A 22,988-nucleotide genomic window follows, 5' to 3' on the forward strand; every position below is an offset into this window, starting at 1 on the left:
TATATATATATATATCTTCTTACAATATTGAATTTGAATTTAACCGATTGATTTGATATTATTTTTGTGAGAAATTTGAGCTGTTGATTTTAATTCTTTTTTCTTTTTTATTGATTTAATATTTGAAATTTGATCCTATTAAGTTAAGCTCTATGACTTATCTTGAATTAATGGGTTCCTTATTATGTAATGAGATATTATAAACCTCATTGTTATGAAATGATGATATTTTTTAATAATTGGTGAGGAGGATGTGAGTCCTTGTACATCTATGTTAGGATAATAGTGTCAGTTGAACTATGGTATCCTTGGTGATTTTTTTGTTAGATAGAAATATATAGATAAATATGTTCCTAACCTTGTAATTCGAACTCCCTCCCCTCCTTAAACTCCTAAACATTTTTTGCATGTGGAGGTATTTGATTAATAAGGTTTTTGACAATTATTGGCAATATGATTTAAAATGTGTATTATTTGATATATGAATATTAAATAAAATGATGATTTAAGTGGTAAGATTGTTACTTTTTGTTATTATGGGTAACAACTTACCACTTGTAAAAGTGCTGTAGACGTACCACTATTCTTAATTTATATATATTAAGAGGATTCAAAAAGTTAGTTATAATTTCAAAAAATGTCAAAAATATCCTCAATCTAATTAGATAATCTTTATTCTTAAAAAAAAAATATAAAATATGGTTAAAATTGAAATTAAAAAAAAAATTTAAAAATCTACTAGAGAAATTTTTTTCCTAAAAATTAGCACACTCTCTATTGAAATATATCTCACACATATTTGATACTTTTTTTTTTTTCTAAAAACTCAGTTTACTTATTTTCAAATTCTTTTTTTTTTTTTTTTGGGTTAACCAAGCAAATATTATAAAAAAGGCACTAAAAGTCTGTTACAAACATGGCCAACTTTATCACTAACCAGGAGATCTTCCACCACAAGCGGTGGGTTATACAAAATAAGGTGGCCTGAATAAAGATTAGCCCCCAACCTAGCTAATCTAGCAACACACCTATTCGTCTCCCTATAAACATGCGCCACAATGCAGTTAAGGAACATCTTCATCAGGTTCCTGTAGTCGGATAATAAAGGTTCAAGGCTAAGGTTAACAACAAAAGAATTTGAAAGCAAATAAACAAGGAATTCAGCATCCATATCCACACAAATATTCTCTAAACTAAGTTGTTTTGCCAAAAGAAGCCCATCTCTAAGCGACCACAGCTCAACCAAAGTACGAGATGTGTTCTCTAGCTTCCTTAAGCAACTCGCAATCTAATCCACATTGCTGCACCTAAGCACAGCTCCTTCACCAACCTTCTTCGGGTTTCCCAAAACTGAGCCATCCGAGTTCAACTTTACCCATCCCACTTGGGGTTTAATCCAAGTCACCTGAGCTAGCACTCTTCTTTCAAATTCATTATTGTATAATCTCACTAACAATAGATAAATTCAAATTATAAAATTATATTAAATTCAAAAAAAAAAAAAAAAGTCTCATAGCACATGCAAAGTATATGTGATAAGACTAGTATTAATTGATACCCTAAAATATTTAGTCAGAATATATATTATAATATGGAAATTTTTCATTTCGATTGGCTAATAGGATCGCCCAGTCCATTATTGGCAATTTTGGCAAAAAGTGGTATCAAAATAGTTGTTTTTGTTTATTATATCATAATCATGTTCAAATTGCGAGGTTAGTAACATGTTATAATTATCTCAAAAAAAACTTACAAAACCAACATATCATTATCAAGGCACGTGTAGACACGTGCCTAAGTTCAACACGTGTTTATCAAGTACGGTACATGATATATATAGTATACATCCTAATTAAGGCACACTGTTCCTGTCATTGCAAGAGATAGGGCACGTGTCTATCAAGTACGGTACATGATATACTATAAATATATAATCCTAGAAAGCACTATTCTCATTAATGCAAGAAAGATTTTCTGATACAACAATCATACAACACTTTCTATCAGTTCTCAGAAATAAACATCAAATTATCAACAAAAAATAAATAAATAAATAAATAAACATCAACTTCAGCTAAATAGCAATCTATACTTTTCGGAGAAGAAAATGGCATCCCATGATCAGAGCCACAGAGCTGGTGAAACTAAAGGCCGAGTTGAGGTTTGGGGAATTGTTCCTATTTTGTGCTTATATATGGTTCCCAATGATTGTGTTGGTGTAGTTTTTTTCTTACTCATATCATGCATGTTTTGTAAGTTTCCTCTATGTTAAGTACTGGTTGGCAAAAAGAAAATGTTAGGATTAATGTACAATTTGGGAGCGTTCATCATGCAAAATCATAGTTATATTTGGACAGCTAACATTATTCATATAGTTTTCTTCTACACATTATATATGTAGTTCATCTAGATTCTCTTTTCTACTTACTATTTTGAAATTGGTTCATCTAGATTCTCTTTTCTACTTACTATTTTTTAAATTTGTTCATCTAGATTCTCTTTTTTACTTGCTGTTTTTTGAAATTGGTTTATCTAGATTCTCTTTTCTACTTGCTATTTTTTGCACCTTTGGATCATATTATTGCCTTTGTGGTTCTAGTGTCTCATAGAAAAACCTTTTTTTTTTCCTGACTCTAAATTTGCAATCTTGATGTTGCTTATGTATTCAGGAGAAGACCAACCAGACAATGGGCCATTTAGGGGATAAGGCCATAGAGGGAAAGGACAAGGCCAATGAGAAAGCCCAAGAAGCAAAGGACAACACCAACTCTGCTATGGGCTCATTAGAGGAAAAGGCTAGAGAGGGAAAGGACAAGACCTATGAGAAAACCCAAGAAGCGAAGGGTAACGCCAACTCTGCTATGGGCTCATTAGGGGAAAAGGCCAGAGAAGGCAAGGACAAGACTTATGAGACGGCCGAGGCTGCCAAAGAGAAGACCTCAAGCGCAGCCCAATCAGCCAAAGAAAAGGCCTCCCAAGCCACCGAGGCCGCGAAGGAGAAGACCTGGGAGACGGCCCAAGCGGCCGGCGAGAAAGCCGAGGCCGGCAAGGAGAAGACCGGTGGGATAATCCAGAAGACTGGGGAGCAAGTGAAGAGCATGGCCCAAGGTGCACTAGATGCTTTGAAGCACACTGCTGGCATTGCCACAGAAGATGATAATGAAAACAATACTAACTCCCCTCACCACAAAGAGGGGTATTAAAAGGACTAGATTGGGGGGTAGTGTTGGGAATAAGACTTTGTTGCCACTTTGTTTATGGTTCTGTGATTTCAGTGTTTATTTTGTTGTTGGGCATGTTTTTTATCATGTCCTAGTCCCTTTCCTTTTCAGTGGGAGGCAGTGTTTGTATTTGGGTTTTAATGTAATTTTAAATTAAAAGAAATGCAATTATGCATTCTTGGTTTTCAGTAAACTAGAATCAAATCCGTGGTCACAAGCTTAAGAAAGGAGCAAATTATTTGCACTTTCTAGTACCTTTGCTTGTTCATTTCTCTAAATTGGCATAAGAGAGGAGCAAACACTTATAACCCCAAATCTAAAAAAAAAAAAAAAAAAAAAAAAAAAAAACCAATAAATATTGTCTTGGACCGTGGGATGAAAGAGTAAAAGCACGAAAAGAAAAAAAAGAAAATAGCAGACCAGAGTCACCAGACCAACTAAGAAATCAAAGAGAGAGGGGAGAGAGAGAGAGAGAGGAGAGAGGAGAGAGACAGAAGAGTCAAAGCCCAGATGCAAATCTGTAGGAGTCTGGTGCTGCTGTGACTGTCAAGTTGAGTAATTTATTGAGGACGAAGAATGAGATCATCCCGTCGAACTCCAAAGTAAGCCATTGAGTTTTATAAATGAGGTTAGAGCAAAAACTAGATTTTGTTCATTTATTATTATTATAGATAATTGTTAAAATAATTTTTTGCAGTGCTAATTATCAATGTTTGATTGCCAATTAATTAGCTTGGTGATAAATTAGTATAGGATTGTAGAGAAATTATTGTATATTCCCGGAGTATTATAAATCCTATTTAAATGAATCTAAAATATATTCATAAATATATAAAATTTAAGAAATGTTACATCTACAACAATTTTACAATATTTTTACAACAAATCACAGGTGGTTAGTTATTATTGGTTCAAATTTGAAACTAACACTAAGATGACTTTTTTGCCCTAACAATAACAACCAGTAACAACTTACCACTTAGGATTTGTTATAAACATATCATTTCTCAAAAAATTTTATTGAACCAGGTTTTGGTTTTTTTTTTTTTTTTGGAGGGGGGGGTGCAAAATTCACATACTCTTTGTAAAAGTTAAAATGGTATGGATAATTTTTCAAATGGTATGGATAACTCTTATACTGATATATATCTACTGGCTTTTTTAAAAAATGAATTGGGGGGACTGCGATCCCCTTCGGCCCCAACGTGGCTCTGCCATTGCACCTAAGGCAAATAGGTACAAAGTTAATAGTGATGGAGCTTTATTCAAACCCTTAAATGCTATAGGAATTAGCATGGTGATACAAAATACTATGATCTTCTAATGGTATCTATGTCTCTTCAATTTAATCAGAGTTGAAGTGTAGAAGAAATAGAAGCAAAGGCAGTGTTTATGGTCATCAAACTTGCTTTGAAAATCAACTTCGTTGACATCACCTTGGAGGGAGACAATGTAATCATGGGAAATGTTAACGGATACTTTAAGGGTATTGGTTTAAAAACTATTTTTTAAAAAAATTTTGGAAAAAGAAAAAAGCAATTTAATCATTTTGATGACTTTTTATATTTTCTATGAAAGTGATATCAAAACTTTCCTAAAATGATTTATTAACAATTACTCTAAATGCACCCGTTAAGATGACCGTATAATAATTACCTGGGGGTTGAAGAATGGCGAATATGATGATGCAAGCTTCAGCCCAATTCTATAAGAAGTTAGATCTCTCCTAAAAGTTATATTCACTATGTTGCAATCTCACATACTCAATGCAAAGGCAGTTGAAAAACCTATTAGCTAGCCAGGTATGCCAAGAATATCAGTCAAGAAGCAGTTAGTATTAAGGACGAACTAGAGTTTCTTAAAGAGGTTATGAGCAAAGATAGAGCATTTTGTCCTTGATTTATAAGTAAACTTGTTGTAGTCAATTTCCTTCATTAATAAAATTTTGTATCTTCTAGTATTAAAAAAACAAAGAGATTCAAAAGATGTAGTCCAAAAATTATTAGGTTTTATGCCATCGAGGTAACAACCTCCTAACCTTTTTTTTTTTTTTTTTTTTATTTATTAAGTAATGACCATTTTTTTTTTAGCACCAGAAAAGAAAAGAAAAGAAAAAGCTTCACCAAAGATTTTTTATTTCTGATTTTGACCCTTAAGTAGTCAATAAAATGTAAGAGGCCATACATGAATATCAATTAAGTTAGGATAAAATGTAAAAGTATTCCCCCAAAAAATTTGGGTCAAAATTGATTGACATTTAAGTAATTTAACAATGCTTTAACGGCATACTCCATCAAGTTTGAAAAAAGAACTTTTTTTTTTTTCTTTTTTACTTTGTTTTCCCAAATTTGGGTTTTCTAAAATTAGATTTTTAAAATGGCATAATTACTTTGTTTTTCCAAATGAAAATCACGAGAACCTACCCTATGGTGAAGAAACTCAAAATGAATAGGGATGTCACTAATGTGAAGGAGATTGTGATGGAGGAGAAATAAAGAACAAGTTGAGATATGCAATTCGATTTTTAAGGATGAAATAATAGCTTAGGAGACTCGTATGACCAAAAAAAAAAAAAAAAAAAAATCATATCAAAACTAACTATTTGAGTCCAAGTGTTTGTATTTTTTGGAAGTGAATAGCAAATGCAATAACATTTTTAACCTTAAAAGAGTTTAATGAGGTATAGAATCCTCCAAACCTAAAGGAGCATGAGTCATATATTCTGCAGAACGTCGTTCACTGCCACGGTTGTTTGTCTTTTTTAGCCTAGTCTTTTTTGTAAAGTCTTAGTGTACAATAATACATGAGACAATTATTGAGAGACATATGTTATGTAAATTGGCAAATCTTTTGACAAAACACATTTTATTTGTAATTGGGTAGATCTAGGATGGGTTTAGTACTTCAAGGAATAAGAGTTCAAGTTTAGTATTGAAGCCATGCAAATCTGTTCAAAAAACAAGTGAAGAAGTACTGTTCATTAAAGCTCGAAAGATAACTTGGCAGATTCATATCTATTGAGGTTTAATGTTGAAGCTCGACAGCAACTTGACAAAAACTGTATCTATCGAGAATTACGAAATTAGAATTTTCAAATCTGATTTCATGCATATCCATGTGTATTTGTGTAGGGTTTTTTTTTTTACAACCCTAGACATATATAAGGATTATTTTAAGGGCCATCTAAGGTGATGCAACTTGATGCAAAGTCATTATGCATGCATATTGTGACCGGAGACAATTTACCCTAGTTCATCATATTCTCTCTAGAAGCTACTACGTTTTTGCGCCAAGGGTTTTGTGACTAAGGAACTTCCTGATCTTCATTGTTGGATGAACTGTAAAACTTTACAGCCAACATCTTCCTCAAGTTGGTGTGTTAGTCACATATTGAGATCCGTGCATCATTGGTTAGTCATGTACTAGGATTCGTGCATTGAAATGAGAGATTGCCGCTACATCACAAGTCCAATTGGGTACAGGGGTAAGGATTCAACTGTAGGTTGGTTTTAGGTACTGGGATTCCTTTTACTTGTAACCGCTTGTTTTGATAATAATGGATTCTCAGGATTGGTGTGTCAAATTTATTTTCCACTGCATTTAACTTAGTTAGTGATTTGTTTGTGCTACCACGCTTATTGCATGTAATTGAATTTAATTAATTAGCCAAGTAAATTAATTAGATTCAATTACATGCAATAAGCATGGTAGCACAAACAAATCACCAACTAAATTAAATGCAACATAAAATAAATTTGACACAGGTGATTTGTTTACAAATAGGAAAAACCACCGAGGCAAAACCCAACTAGGTGAATTTAAGGTCATCACTCCCGAGAACCCACTATTATCAAAACAAGTAGTTACAAGTAAAAGGAATCCTAGTACCTAATACTAACCTACAGTTGAACCCTTACCCTAATATCCAATTAGACTTGTGATGTAGCAGCAATCTCTCCTTTCAATGCACGAATCCCAGTACGTGACTAACCAATGATGCACGGATCCCAGTACGTGACTAACTCCACAGCAACCCTTTGATTGTTGTAGTTGATTTGTAACAACTTCACATAGAAACACCAATAAGATCTTTAATGATGGTGTGAGAGACTTTGCTTGATTACAAAATCCAAAGGTGTACAAGAAACGCAGTAAGAACTCTTTTTTCTGTAGGAGGAGGCTAGGGTTTCAAAAAGAAAACCTTATGAAGCTCTCTAGGGTTTTGTTTTTCTTTTTCCAGAGATTAATCTCCATTATCTGCTATTAAGTCGCCTTACAGTGTAATGTATGACACTTGATATCAGGTCTTTTTTTTCCTTTTTCTTTTTTCTTTTTTGAAATGAAACCTGTCATCTTTCAATAAGAACTAAAATTGAAGTACAACAAGAGATAGAAACATCCAACAAAAAACACAACTAACATTTTGATCTATCTATCAAGAGCTGCAATTGTAGCATTGGAGGTTCAGTTCCTAACCAAAACTAGGTAATCCCAGTGTCTCTAGCAATCTGAGCTAATCCATAAGCCACTCTATTTTAGTCCTTTTTCGGATGCTTTAGCTTCCAATAGTTAAACACGGGAAATTCTTATCTAGTCCCAGACTACAAGGTCACTATATTGACCTTGTTGTCCTAACCAATAAGAATAAAACATATAAGATAAAAATGTTGATATCATTTAAATATTATAGCTCATAACAATGGCCAAATGCTGGTCTTCAAGCTCCCAACATTAGAAAACCCCGTTAACGTTAGTTATTAAAAAAATAAAATATAAAAAAAAGAAGCTAGCCAGTTGTTTTTCGATTAGGACTTAGGACAAAGAAAAACTTTTAGAGTTCTCACTCTTTTGAACAAAAGCCAGAAGGTCTTACTCCTTAGTGCCGACAAAAACAAGTGCACAGTGTGACCAAAAACAAATGTTACTATGAGTGATTTTTAGTGAAATCAAGTGAAAAGTTCTAATGTAAAGAGACAAAATATTGTTCACATAAGCATGGAAGTATCCAATTTTCAAAGTAATAGAGGTATAATTTATTTTGTCCTATTGTGTTTTGTTTCATTTTTTAAAGAATGTATTATGATTTGTTATGATATGTTTGCTCCTAAATAAAATATATAGAAATGTAATGAGGTATGAGTTTAATGCTCTCTTTTTTGGTGAAAAATTTAATGCATTGTTGCGATATATTTTCTCCCAAATAAAATATATAAAAATGTATTGAGGTATGAATTTAAATTTAATGCTTTGTTGTGATATGTTTGTTCCCAAATAAAATATATAAAAATGTATTGAGGTATGAATTTATTACTTTGTTGTGATATGTTTGCTCCCAAATAAAATGTGTAGTGATATATGTTTTTGTTTTTTTTTTTTTGTTATTACATACTAAATTTAAGTGTGTATATAAATATATATATACATATATATTTATATCTAATATGATAGGAATAAATAATATATTCATCTTTATATTGGTAACTATGTCTAATTTCTAATTATATTTGTGCCTAAATGTGGGGAAGCTTTGTAATAAAGCATACCATAGACCTTTAAGAACATGTAAAAAATTGCACACATAAGATAATTATTGTATTGTAAATTCCTTAATATCTTATTTCTAACATTTATATTTTTCATAAAAATTATTGTAGTCATTTGCAATTCAAGTGATATTGAAGGAATTGAAGAGGATTGTTTGTTTGTTGAACAACTAGAAAATAGCGATGACAATTTGTTAGATAAGGTGGCATACTGAAGATGAAGCATACAATTTATACAATTACGAATAGGTTTTAGTATATGGAAAGGAAAGCCTAGATATTTTAATGGGACAAAGAACATAAGGCAACATGAATTTCCATGTTCTAAAGAGGGTTTTAAAATAGATGAAGATCCTTGTGAAGAGAAAAATTGGAAGAAACTGGAGACTAGAACTGACTATAAAGCATTTATTCGTTTCACAGTTGAAAATAATGTGTGGAGGGTTACTGCATTTAATCCAAAGCATAATCATGAACTTGCACTGCCATCAGAGAGACATTTGTTAACATCAGGTCGTCGTATTTCTAAACCTAAGGCAACTTTAATTGATTCCATGGTGAATGCTGGTACAAGTACAAAGAATACTTATTCGTATTTAACAGAAGAAGTTGGAGGGAGTGAGAATATGGGCTTCACTAAAAAAGATTGTTATAATCATGTGAACACCAAAAAAGATGTCAACGATTAGTGCTGGGGATGCTTAAAGCCTATTGAATCATTTTAAGAAAAGGCAAATAGAAGATCCTATTTTTTTTTACACGATTCAAGTAGATGAAGAAAATCACATGACGGTTTTTTTTGTTTTTTTTTTTTTGGAGAAATGGGAGATCAAGGGTTGATTATGATTGTTTTGGAGATATTGTGATATTTGACACTACTTACTGCACCAATAGATATAATTTGATTTGTGCTCCATTTGTAGGTGTTAATCACCATTGGCAGAATGTAATATTTGGATGTGCATTTCTTTTGGATGAAACCACTGCATCTTTCAAATGGTTGTTCAAGTCATTCTTAGACTCTATGGGAAATCAATCTCCAATAACAATTTTTACTAACCAAGATCAAGCTATGTCAAATGCTGTTAAGGAAGTAACCACTACTTCTTTCAAATGGTTGTTCAAGTCATTCTTAGACTCTATGGGGAATCGATCTCCAATAACAATTTTACTGACCAAGATCAAGTCATGTCAAATGCTATTTAGCAAGTGTTTTTGAACGCACATCATCGACTATGTTTGTGGCATATTTCAAAAAATGTACCTTCCTACTTTGGAGAGTTAAATTCTAATTCGGAGTTTTATTCCTTGTGGAACAAGTGTCAAAAATATTATGATTCTGAATTGGAATTTCCAAACACATGGGATAAAATGATGCATAAGTTTAATCTTGAAGATCATCATTGGCTTAATATGATGTACAAAATTCGACATAAATGGAGCACCACTTTCACTAAGGATAGTTTCACAGTTGAATTTAAAGCTTCCTCGACGAGTAAAAGCACAAACCATGTTTTGAATAATATAGTAGATACAACAATAAGCCTCACTAACTTTGTAATTAAATTGAAAGTGCATTGGCAGGTATGCATTCTTCAGAGTTTAATGAAGATTTTCGATGCAAGCAAGGCACCTTGCAAAGAGTAGTTAAGAAGAGTGGTATTTTGGGTCATGCAACTTAAGTCTACACATGTAAGATATCTAGATTATTTGAATATGAATTCCTTAATAGTCTTGCAATAGAGTGGAAGCCAGTTGATTGTCAAGATACAATTGATGTCTTTGAGGTGAAAGAAGAAGATAGTGAAAGAGTACGCATTGTCCTTTTTGATCATTTCAATAGCAACATTTCTTGTTCTTGTAAGAAATTTGAGTTAGTGGGAATTCTTTGTTGTCATGCATTGCAGGTCTTCAATTTAAAAAATTTGACTAAAATTCCAAGCCAATTCATTTTGAAACGTTGGACAAAGGAGGCTAAGAAAGGGATGATGGTTTATGAACAAGACAATCATTCAAGTGGCAATGCTAAAGAGGCCAAGATAGTGTGGAGTAACAACATGTAATGTATAGCTACTACAATCATATCCAAAAGCCAAGGGGATGATAGTCTTAAAAGCATTTGTCAAAAGATACTATTGGGACTTGATGAAAAAATCGAAAGAGAGTCATCAAAGTTGGGTTCAAACGTAAATTTGGAAGAAAATGAAGTTGTGGAGCATAATACAACTGATGAAATTCTTGGCTTATCAAATCATGTGTCAGTGTTAAATCCCCCAATTGTCATTTATCCTGACACCAAGTTTCTTTTGTTTGTTATTTCATTTTTGAGGAGTACATTTGTTCTCTTTTGATTTATTTTGACTTGCTGCTAAGTGAAAGTTATGTATTAACTATAGTTTTAGTGTTAATGGAGATATGAGTATGGAATTGGAGTAGAAAACTATGATTTGTAGTTTGCATTATCAATATTATGCTCAAGGTTAAATTCCATGTCATAAAATAGCATATGTACAATTGGTGATTTGGCCCCAAGTTTACACTGTAATTACATTATAGTAAAATTGATCTTTTGTTTGCAACTTCTATACAATGCTTATTTCAAGGCTTATAAGCTTAAAAGGAGTAAAGATAACATCTTAAGCTTTAAACTTGTAGTTGATGCTTGTTGCAAATGCAAATAGTGTTCACTGTTCATAGCTATTTGTCACATCATAGAGAATATAAGACACATAGCAAGTTAGGTAAGAAGCTTGTCCTTTTAGCATACATGCAGAGATGTGAATTATGCACCTCATACACTTGCAAGACATGCACAATTCTTGAATGATAAGGTCATATGGCTAGAAGATATTCCTAATTGTATTGCAAATATTGTTCATGATGAAAATTAGAAATCACTGATGTTTATTTGAAAGTAGAAACACAACCAACACCAAAATTTCTATAAGAATAAGAATGTAAATAGGGTACATAGGATACAATTATGCAACATTATTTTTCATTGATTGGAAATACAAATCAAGATAAAATACTGGCAAAATTCTGCATCTTCTATGGTTCTATCATTGTCTCTATCCTTGGTTGTTCAATCTTCACAAATTCTCTATTTTTCTGCCTCTAGCATATTTTATCAAAAATGACTTCTAGACTGCTTGCATTGCTTTGCCTGGATTAGCTTTCATTGAGATTGACAACTTCTCAAAACTCCTGCTCTCATATTCCACAAATACACCCTTTAAGCACCTATGATTCCATGAAAATGGTGATTACAACTTAAATTTGGCATCAAGTTTTTGCAATTAAGCATCTATTTCATAGAATCAAAAACAATAATTGGGCACCAATTTCAAATTTTCATTCCCCTTCATTAAAGCACAAATAACAATTGAGCACCAATTTGGCAATTTCAGAATGTGACTCCCCATCACATAAATTCAAAGCTAAAGTTCAACAAACCAAGTAACAAGGCAAAATTTTCTAAAAGCCTTCTCAGTATCAAATAGTTCAGACAATTTCCATAAGGAGCAACTAAATCCTTCATAAGACCATATCCAAATGGAAAAAGATAAATATAATTTTAGTTCATCAAAACTTTTTTCCTTCTATTTTCTCTGGAACCAAATAGAGGCTAAGAACTTCATTGATGATTCAGAGCAGTATAGACAGAAACGTAAAACAACACTAAATCGAGTAAGAGTATAACACACTTTCTGAGCTTTTGAAAGGAGAAAAAAATTTCATACAACAATGGAAATAGTGGTTAATTAAGACATTTACAATTGATTTCACATCCAATTTCTTGTAGATATGCTTTTCTTTACAATACATTACTATGTATTAAGTTTTATTCTATCTATTAAGGAAATCAATCCATTCAAGCTATACATAAACATAAATAATATTTTTACAAAAAAGATAAACATAACAACAACAATGGTAAAGGCAAAAACTCAAAAAAAAAAAAAAAAAAAATCTCATGATCCTATTGACTTATAGAAATGTTATGTTTTTTTTTTTTTTTTTTGTATTGTTTATTAAAAAAAAAGGATTTTCTCTCTTTTTTCCCACGATCAAGGGTCTCTAATTTGAATTTAAAATATCACAAAAAAATGTTTTACATACCACTAAATGAGAAAAGTAAAGATGGTGAGAATCACTAATATAAATTAGTATTAATTAACCCCAAAAAAAAAAATACATAAGTATTAATAAACATGGTGAGGCTACTTCATAATCATCAGTCCTTGTTTTATAAAGTTTTTAAAGGAAAATTTTCTCAAATGGAACAGTGATGGAGGCGAAGGTGAGTTCAAAAGCATCCTATGCTTGGAGGAGCATTCTAAAAGAGGCAGAAATGTTATCAAAAGGGGCAAAAATTTTGCACACACTTTGTTGTACACATATTTACACACACATAGTACTGTACTCTAACTTGAAGTCATAATTTCCAAGAGGAGTATCTTGTTGAATTGGGAATGACAAATCAGTCTGTATATGGTCCAATAGTTGGCTCCCTTTGAAATCTCATCCACGTGTCACTTCTCTAGTCTTACACACCATCAAAGGGAAGCTAAGGTTAGTTCTTTGATTGATTCCATTTCTAAGTGCTGGTTGGATGAAAAAATTGACGCCAGCTTTCTACATTTTCAAACTACAGTGATCAAATAAATGCCACTAAACCTTAGTTGGCAAAAGGATGTCTTGATTTGGCCATTAACCCAAAACGGTGATTACTTGATGAAGAACGTTCAAGTTTAGAGAGCCAATATTCATGAATAAAATTAAGAAGCTCTTTCTTTTAAAAAAAATTAAAATTAAAAGGGTGAATTTAACTCTAATTATCGAGTCCAACCTCTTGGATTTCTTTTTCGAATTAATGAAAGATTGAAGAAAAGAAAACTACACAAAAGGGTCAGCCACCTTTACAATCTCACCTTCGACACTTGGAGGACTACCAAAATAAAATTGACTCATGATATACCTAGCTAAAGGATGCATAACCAATAGGGATAATTACAGTAAACCCACCTGAGGTTTGGCTCATTTTCACTTTGCGTACCCGTGGTTTAAAATTTTACACTTTGCCCACCTGAGGTTATTTCCGTTTAGTCTCTATTACCCACCTCTGTTAAAAAGAGGGGTAAATAAGTCTTTTTACTCTCATTTTATGTCTCTCTCCTCTCAAAACAAGGAAAAAAACAAAAACAAAAGAAAACAAGATCAAAATGGGCATCTCTTAGAACATGACTCAAATCAAAAAATTTTCAAACCCAGAACACAAGATCAAAAATTTTTCAAACCCAGAACAAGATCAAAATTTTTTCAAACCCAGAATATACATCTCTTGTAGAAGTCAGATCACAAGCTTAATGGCTATAAGTTACATCTATGCATTTTAAAGAACCCACCATACCCACCTTCATCGTGAAAGCCAGCCCCCATGAAGACCACCAACCACCAACACCAAAGAGAAATCTCCAGCCACTGCCAATCTCGCCCAAGGCCATTGTTGCCCAGCCTCCACCGATCTCGTTAGCCATCGTCGATCTCACCCTGAGGCCATGCTAGCCCAGCCTTTGCTGATCTCGCTCACAAGATTGTCATGCTATCCACCTAGTTAGTCTTCTGATCTTGTTGCTTCGGATCCCACCTTTGGACCTCCCCCACCTTCAGACCTTCCCCACCTTTGGACCTCCCCCACCTTTTAAAGCCAGCCCCTCTGGTACTCACTGTCTGAAATCAAAACCCACCATACCCACCTTCATCATGAAAGCCAAGCCCCATGAAGACCACCATAACCATATCCCAATAGCATCGATCTCCAGGACCACCATATCGATTCACCACCAATCTCCATGCCAACACACACCCATGGCAAAGCCTCCTTGCCCGCCCCTCTTTTTTCAGCATTAGACCAAATGTCATTACTCAAGCTTTTCTTCTCTCTTTTTCTAATCTAAACCAAAGCCAAACCCATACCCAAGCTTCACCGATCTCTTTTTCTGATCTTGTGTTGTGTTATGTGTTTGTTGTAATATGTGGACCCTCCACAATCTGTGGGCATTTCATTAATTTGTACTTGTTTTAATTTCAAACAATTTGATTTGTAGTTGTTTGGAATTTTATTTGTTACATTCATATGCATTTATTTTTAATATCAAACCCTAACTTTTTGATTCGTTTTATGTTTGTTTTCGTCTAAAAAATGTGTTTTTTAACGGTGATAACATAGGTGGGTAATAGAAACTAAACGAAAGTAACCTCAGGTGGGCAAAGTGTAAAGTTTTAAACTACGGGTAGGCAAAGTGAAAATGAGCCAAACCTTAGGTGGGTTTATTGTAATTATTCCTAACCAATATCACTAGATGCAGAGTTAATAGCCAATACAGAACCAAAACCAACCTCTTGGATGTCAACAATATGACTCCCCCTTGAACATAAATTTATAGCATTTTTAACCCATGGTATGATTGGTGTCGTGGCCATGCCCAATGAGTTCACTATGATGTACTTTTTTTTTTTTCTCAAATTAGAAAGATTTATCTAACAGGAAAAACCCCTCTTTAAATTACAATGCTTCTAGGATTTGCTTCTTACGGCTTGAGGCATATCACAACAGAAGAAAACTTCACTTTTGTTGGGATTTATAGACATACCAGACATGTACTTGAACTCTTCAAGGCTTTCTGTCACTAATTTAATTGGGGATTACTCAGTAGCCGTGAATATTAAAAGATTATCTGTAAGCTTAGGTGAGTTATCTTCAAATCCTTGCAATAAGAGTGAAACTTGAATTAACTAGGCTCCTGAACCCATTTTTGCGTTGTTTCTAGTGAAGACCTCCAGGACAATGACAAAGAGAAAAGGGAAAGTGGCTCCCCTTGTTTAAGGCCTTTACCTCCATTGAAATGGTCAATCATGTTCCCATTTAGGCCAATTAAATAGCTTGTGTTTGTGATGCACTTCCTCACTTAGATAACAAAATTGATTGTGTAGGCAGCAGCTATCATATACATCAGGATAAATTGTCCAGCGACAAAGAAACATAAGCCTTCCTCAAATCAGCTTTGATGGTACATCTACTACGGAGTTATTCTTATGATAACCCATTACGCAATATCATATGATGAACGTATCAACCCATTAAAGTTTATAGGCTAGCAACACATTTTTTGAGATGTTTCTTCCTTTTATAAAAGCTGTTTGATTAGAGCTTACTGAGAAACCCCAGCAACCTTTAAGTCTATAGAAGGATTTTAGTAATACATTTGTAGACTACATTACAGCATTCAGTTGGTCTAAAGTCAGCCATTGTTGAGGGATTTGGGACCTTAGGAACAAAGGCAATAGGGGTTGAGTTTACCTCAAAGAGAAGCTTTCTAGAATTGACAATAGGATGTAATGACAGCCACCACATCAGGTTCGACAGTCTGCTAGACCTGCTTAAAAATTTTTGCAGTGAAGCCTCTGGTCCAGAGGCTTTATCATCTCCCGTGAAGAATAGAGCCTACTCAATTTCATAGTCAGTAGCCTCTGCTCATAGCCATGAACTCTAATTCTCAATGATATAGCATTCGGAGTTCCAAGTAGTCCTTGGTAGAAATCTACAACTAACTGCTTAATTTGCTCTGCATCCTCCAATCTTTTTCTTTTATTATCCACCAAACCTTTGATACAATTCTTTGATTGCTTAATTTTAAGAAGGCAGTGAAAATATGGAATCGTTTGGATCACCCGGATTAAGCCATTTGTTCCTAGTGAATGTCATACTACGTATAAGCTTATTGTCACTTTTTGACAATTACAATAGTTCTCAAAATTACTATTATCTAGATGATATATGTATACCGTATTGTTTACTTACCATACTAACACTAACTTTCCTTTTCTTCTTTTTCTTCCCACACTGATGTTTACTACGTATGGTAGGTGATATCTAACGGGGAAAGTTAACTCATGTTTAATTTAAAGAAAAGAACCTAAGTGAGTACTTGACCATTATTGTAGGAGATACTTATGACTGTCTGAGAGGAAAATCCTAGTCATAGAATGCTTTTGTTCCTAGTAAGTTAATTACTGACAACATTTTAGTCACTTTTGAAACACTGTAGTCATGGGCAGCGCTACAACCAGCCTAGCCAAAAAAAATTATATTTAAGATTTTTTTTTTAAATATTTGTTTTGAACCCCAAAAATAAAAAACTTAACACTTTAATCCTAAGTTTTTTTTAACACTTTCACAATAATTTTACAATAAAGGTTAAGTGACAAATTATAACTGGTTTTTATATGGTCACACAACTGATATCACTTTTACACATACTTTTTGCAACTTGCCATCTAGATTTTGTTGTGGAAGTGCCGTGTCATTTGAACTTAAAATTGCTCATTCATTAAAAAAATTAATTAATTAATTAAACTTCTTTCTGGACTTTGGCTTACTTTGCTATTGACAGATAAATGAAACTATTTTTCCTTGTACTTTTCTTCTTTTTTAGCAAAAAATTACACCACTTTTAACAACAATAAAAAAAGTAAAGAATTACACCACTTGTACAACCAACCAATTTGTATCTACATCTGTGATTCTTTCATCATTCTCTCTGTGGGGGTAAAATTTACCAGTCAACAGTGGGACTTGGGCCTCGCGTGGAGTCCAACCATAACAAGAAGGGAAAACTGGGCAGGAAGACTTTCAGCCCAACCCTGTTAGACCAGACTTGTTTAAGGGGCGTCCGAGGAGGGGTGTCTCCTCGGACGCACCAAATGGGAGTCCAACGTACACCTTATGCACGGTGAGAAACTATCCCAAGTAGAAGGGAAATGCTAGACATCCAGGAGGCAACCACAACTGCCGCATTAAATGCAAGGGAACTACTTTTCCAACCGCATTAATGTAGAGAAGACAGGTGAATAGTGTTATCTTGGCCAGTGCACCTCACAGAAAAAGAAGGGGGATGTCCGATGGGACAGGCACTCAAGTGGAGGTCCAGATGGTTAACAAGTGTAAGGCCCTTCTCAATTCAAGGATGCTATATAAGAGAAGAACATCCCCATGAGAAGGGGATCGGAAAATTGATAGAAAAAGTAAGGAAGAGAGAAAGAGAGAAAGGAATTCTGTAAACAGAGCATAAAGAGGCACTCATACAGCTCCTCTGACTGTTATCCCATGAAACTTAATGAAATATCCCCACGTTCAAATTGTTGCATGGCTTACTAATAATCACGTTCACTCTGTCAAGACCTAGTTCTGTGACCCACTCTCTACAAATTCATTGTTGAGGGTCTTTTGGGCCAGAACCGACTGCTTGTTGGGCCTGGGCCTCAAAAACCGCCCTTACACTCTCTATCTCTCTTTCTCCCTTCTATATTTTCTTTCTATCCAATCAAGTAGTTTGATAAGTGCTCTACAGATTTCCAAGTCTAAGAAATCTTTTTGTACTTGCTCTAATTCCAAGAGAATGAGTACATGTATAAAAAGTCATACACTTCAAAAGGAAAAACTTATATTAGTTACTATTTTTTTTATTAGTTTTACGTTTACTCTCAGTCCTACTTTTAGATGTCTTACTATTCTTCTTTATCATATATTTTTATTTATTGGATATTACATATAAATATAATAAATTATTATTAATTTGATAAAAATGTATAATTAATTATTTAATTATATTTATTTATGCATTCAATGAATGTTGTCTTACCGATCTTTAAACTATTAATAATTTTTTTAGACTATTGTACAATATAGTTGTATTGTATACTAAATTGCATTTAGAATATTATTTTAGATTATTGTATTGAATATGAAAGTTGTATATACAGAAAAAAAAAATTAATCATTTTTATTTACTCTCGCAACAACAAATTCCTAGTTCCAACACTATTGACCCCTAGAAAAAAAAAAAAAATCCTGGAGTTGTCACTAATTGCAACATATGAAAAATCAAAGATCAGGAAATACTAGATATATGGCCCTAGAGCTCAATGTGAGCAGCGCATATGAAAAGGTTGAGGGAGTTTTTTGAGGGATTTTATGGATTAAATGGGCTTTAATGAAAAATGGGTGGCTCTTGAGAGAATGCATTACTTCTATCATATTCCATTTTGGTCAATAGACAACCAAAAGCTTTTAAAAAACCAACAAGAGGAATCCGTCAAGACTCCCTCTCTTCCTATTTTTTCTTATTGTGTATGGAAGGGTTTCATGGCCTTATTAGTAAAACTGCTACAGATGGTGACATAAAGGGTCTATCAATTAGTCATTAGGGCCCTAGGGGACTAACTCTTTTTTTTTTTAAATGATAGTCTACTATTTTGGAGGGCTACCCCAAGTGATTGTTGAAAAATTCAAAACATTCTATCTTCATATGAAATGGCCTCGAGACAACAAATAAATCAAGCGAAGGCTACTTTGTTTTAATAGTTCAACCCCTAACAAAAGGCAAATGTTAATTAAAAATTTATTAGGAGTTCCGGATATAAAGCAATTTGAGAAGTATTTGGGCCTTCCATCTCATGTGGGAATGAATAAAAGGGAGAGTTTCATAGATATAAAAGAGAGAGTTCGGAGAAAGTTTCAAGGGTGGGGAGAGAAGCTCCTATCACAAGTGAGGAGAGAGGTTTAATAAAATTTGTTGTGTAAGCAATTCCAGTTTTCACAATGAGTTCTTTTAAAATCCCATTTAGCCTTTGTCAATATTTTAAAGGATTAATTCTAAAGTTTTGGTGGGACAACATGGTGAGAGGAGAAAAACCCATTGAGTGAAGTGGGAAAATATTTGAAAATCTAAGATGCTTGTTGGTATGGGGTTCAAAGTTTGTCAATGTTCAATGAGGCTCTTTTAGCAAATCAAACATGGTGCCTACTTCCTATTCAGCTATCCTTGTTTTATAGAGTTTTTAAAAGAAAACATTTTCCCAAATGGAACAGTAATGTAGGCAAAAACAAGTCAAAAGGATCCTATGCTTGGAGTAGCATTCTTAGAAGTATAGAGATTATCAAAAGAGGAACATCTTGGCAAATTGGGAATGGCAAATCAGTCCGTACATGGTCCAGTAGCTGGCTCCCTTCGAAATCTCATCCATAGGGAAACTAATGTCATTTTTTTGATTGATTCGGTTTCTTGGTGCTAGTTGATTGAAAAATTGATGCAACCATTTTTATATTTTGAAACTACATTGATAAAACAAATCCCACTAAGCCTTATTTGGCAAAACGATTCTTGGTTTGGCCATTAACCCAAAGCTTTGATTACTTGATGAAGAGGGTACAAGTTTTTGTAGGAGGAAAGAGAAAGCCAATATTCTTGAATAAAAATTAAGAATTTTTTTAATATATATATATATATATATTGTAGGCACACAGTTTGTAACGACCCACACATGATCGTGGACTCGTACGGAAAGGGCCCAAACAATACAATTTGTAGAGCGTGGGGTTAAAAGGCTAGGCATTGGTTACCGGACAACGGTTTAGTAGTGGCTTTCATGGAAGCTTATATGAGGGTGGACTTGGCTTGACCAACTAAGCCTTCCGTCTGTATGGCTGGTAAGGTTTAAGTCCTCGGACCACGTCCGAGGAGCGTAGTATCCTTCCCTTTCTCCCCTTTTAAGATTTCTCCTTTTTGGGGATCCCCTTCCCCCTTAGCTCTTTTTCTCTTTTATACTAGTCTTTACTTCCCTCTCAGTGTCCACGTGTAAGTTTTTCTTTCTGGGGTGTAGATATGTCCTATCAATCCATACCCGGAGTGGTTGGAGGTGGTTGTAAAAGCTAAATAACATGATGAGGAGCATTGGCCTATCAGATACAAGGTTCTGTACTACAGTATTGGCAGCTTTCTCCCTTATCCTGCCCCTGTACTGAGTTTGTCCTTTTCTTTAGGCGTTCTGTGAGGTGCTGAGCGTGAGATCGTCCTTGGCAATAGGTCTCCTCGACCCGAGTCTTGGGCCCTTAATGCAAGTGGGCCGGGACCACAAATTCCCCGGCCCCACATATATATATATATATATTGAAGCACAATATTTATTGTTTCTACACTTCTGTTAAGCCACATCAGCAACCACATCATCCACATATTTCCAACCATTTCTCTCTTATTTTTTACCCTTTTTCTTTTATTAATTTTATACTTTACTATTACATTTCCTCTAACCTTTCTCCCTCACTTTAACCTTTTCATCTATTTGCTACTCTCAACCTTAATGCCACTTTTACTCTATCCATTTGACTTCCTTTTATTTTGGCTTTTCTTATCTTCATCCTCTTACTATAAATTTGTTATTTTCTCTTGCATTCTATACATATTTTCCCCACACCAAAGATGTTATCTCTCTCTCTCTCTCTCATGTTTTTATTTTTCTTTTTTCTATGGATATTTATTTTTTTGTATCCCTACTTTAGGTTTGTGCATGTGTGTGTGTGTGTGTATAAGTTAAAATGTAGCATTTATTATTATTACGCCTCCGTTGAGCCACATCAGTGACCACATCATTAACATATTAACAACCATTTTTTCTATAGAAAAAATAACAGCTTTTTTTCTCTTACTTTTTACTCTTCTTATTATTATTATTTTTTTAAAATTGAAGTGCAGCATTTATTTTTACTACACTTTTATTGTGCCAAATCAACCACATATTTCTAACAATTTCTCTTTTATTTTTTACTCTTCTTATTTTATTAATTTTGTACTTTACTATTACATCTCCTCTCATATTTCCCCCCTAACTTTTACCTTTTCATCTCTCCAGCACTCTCAACCTTAATGCCACTCTTCCTCTATACCTTCCTCTTTATTATATTTTGGCTCTTCTTATCCCCATCCTCTTACTATAAATTTGTTATTCTCTCTTGCATTCTACACATATTTTCCCCACACATAAAATGTAACTACTCGCTTTCTCTCTCACTCTCATCTTTTTCTTTTCTTTTTTCTTTCCTTTTTGGTGTATTTTTATTTTTGATATCTCTACTTTAGGTTGATAAATTCTTGTGTTCTTTAAAACTCTACTTTGAGTTGATGGAATTTGGTTTTGTGTTTTTAAGTTGTTATCTTTTTTCTTTTTGTTGATTGTTGAATGTTATCCCATTACATTATAAAGATAGTGTATAAGAATATAATGTTATTCTATTACATGGTATAACTTGGATAATTTGGTGTTTATGAGTCACGACTATATCTTTTATTTTAACTATTCTTCCTCTCATCTTATTTTCTATAAATTTTTTATTCTCTTTCACATTCTCTGCCAAAATATGTGATTACTTTCTCTCTCTCTCTCTCTCTCATAACTTTTGTTTGATTAATACTTAGTTATTTGGGAAGTTAAAAATTGAATTTATATCAGAATACAATCTTTGCTATGTATTTACATGTGCCTGTCAACAATTTGAGTAATATTAAGCATAATTTTGTGATGAGTTTTGATTATCATGATAATCTCTTTTAAGAGGTTGAGAATTTTAAATAATATATTTGAAACTTAAAGGATTTTTTTTTTATTTTTTATTTTTTGAGAATGTGAAACTTAACGAGCTTATTTGTACAGCAAAGAAAAAAGGAAAATATAACTCACTATAACATAATTTAGACAAGTAAGGACTACTTCAAAAAGAATAATATTAATAAAACACATCCAAAATAATAAAATGATATATTTGTACAAATGGATAGATGGAAAATAATTTTAGAAATTTTTAATTTTTTGAGAAAACAAATTATATTCCACAAAATTTAGAGAATAAATTATATATTATACCTCAATTATAGAATAATTATACATAGATAATAATAAAAACATAAACATAAACATAAACATAACAACAACAATAATAAGGACAAAAACTTAACATTTTTTCTCTTATTCTCTTATCATCCTATTTGCTTATACAAATGAAACATTCTTTTTTTTTTTTGTATTGTTTATTAAAAAATAAGGTTTTAGTTTTTTTTTTTTTTACTCAATGGAGGATCTCTAATTTAAATTTAAAATTTTACAAAAAGAATATTTTACTTACAACTAACAGGAAAAGTAAAGTCTGTGAGAAACACTAATATAAATTATTACCAATTAAAATAGATATGTAGATCTCAAACCAACCAAACCTCATCCCCTAAGCTAGATGTTCTAAATGTTCAACCATATCTATTTTATTATATATATATATATATATATATATATATATATATATATTTGAACCATGGAATTATTACATACATAT

At 33.1% G+C, this 22,988-nt stretch overlaps 1 protein-coding gene across 1 annotated transcript; it reads left to right on the forward strand.

Moving 5' to 3' along the window:
- The first annotated feature begins 2,107 nt into the window (after positions 1 to 2,107).
- LOC115981247 (late embryogenesis abundant protein 1-like) lies at positions 2,108 to 3,308 on the forward strand. Its single transcript, XM_031103407.1, has 2 exons — positions 2,108 to 2,161; positions 2,670 to 3,308. The coding sequence occupies exons 1-2, from the start codon at positions 2,108 to 2,110 to the stop codon at positions 3,201 to 3,203; spliced, it is 588 nt and encodes a 195-aa protein (XP_030959267.1). The 3' UTR covers positions 3,204 to 3,308.
- The last annotated feature ends 19,680 nt before the right edge of the window (positions 3,309 to 22,988 follow it).

The sequence above is a fragment of the Quercus lobata genome, chromosome 3 (assembly GCF_001633185.2).
Source record: "Quercus lobata isolate SW786 chromosome 3, ValleyOak3.0 Primary Assembly, whole genome shotgun sequence".
Taxonomy (NCBI): domain Eukaryota; kingdom Viridiplantae; phylum Streptophyta; class Magnoliopsida; order Fagales; family Fagaceae; genus Quercus; species Quercus lobata.

What these genes read in the sequence shown, in the direction of transcription:
- LOC115981247 (XM_031103407.1), top strand. Translation starts at nt 2,108, where the DNA reads ATGGCATCCCATGATCAGAGCCACAGAGCTGGTGAAACTAAAGGCCGA. An exon ending in AAACTAAAGGCCGAGTTGAG is followed by an intron (nt 2,162 to 2,669) that starts GTTTGGGGAATT and finishes TTATGTATTCAG; the next exon opens with GAGAAGACCAACCAGACAAT.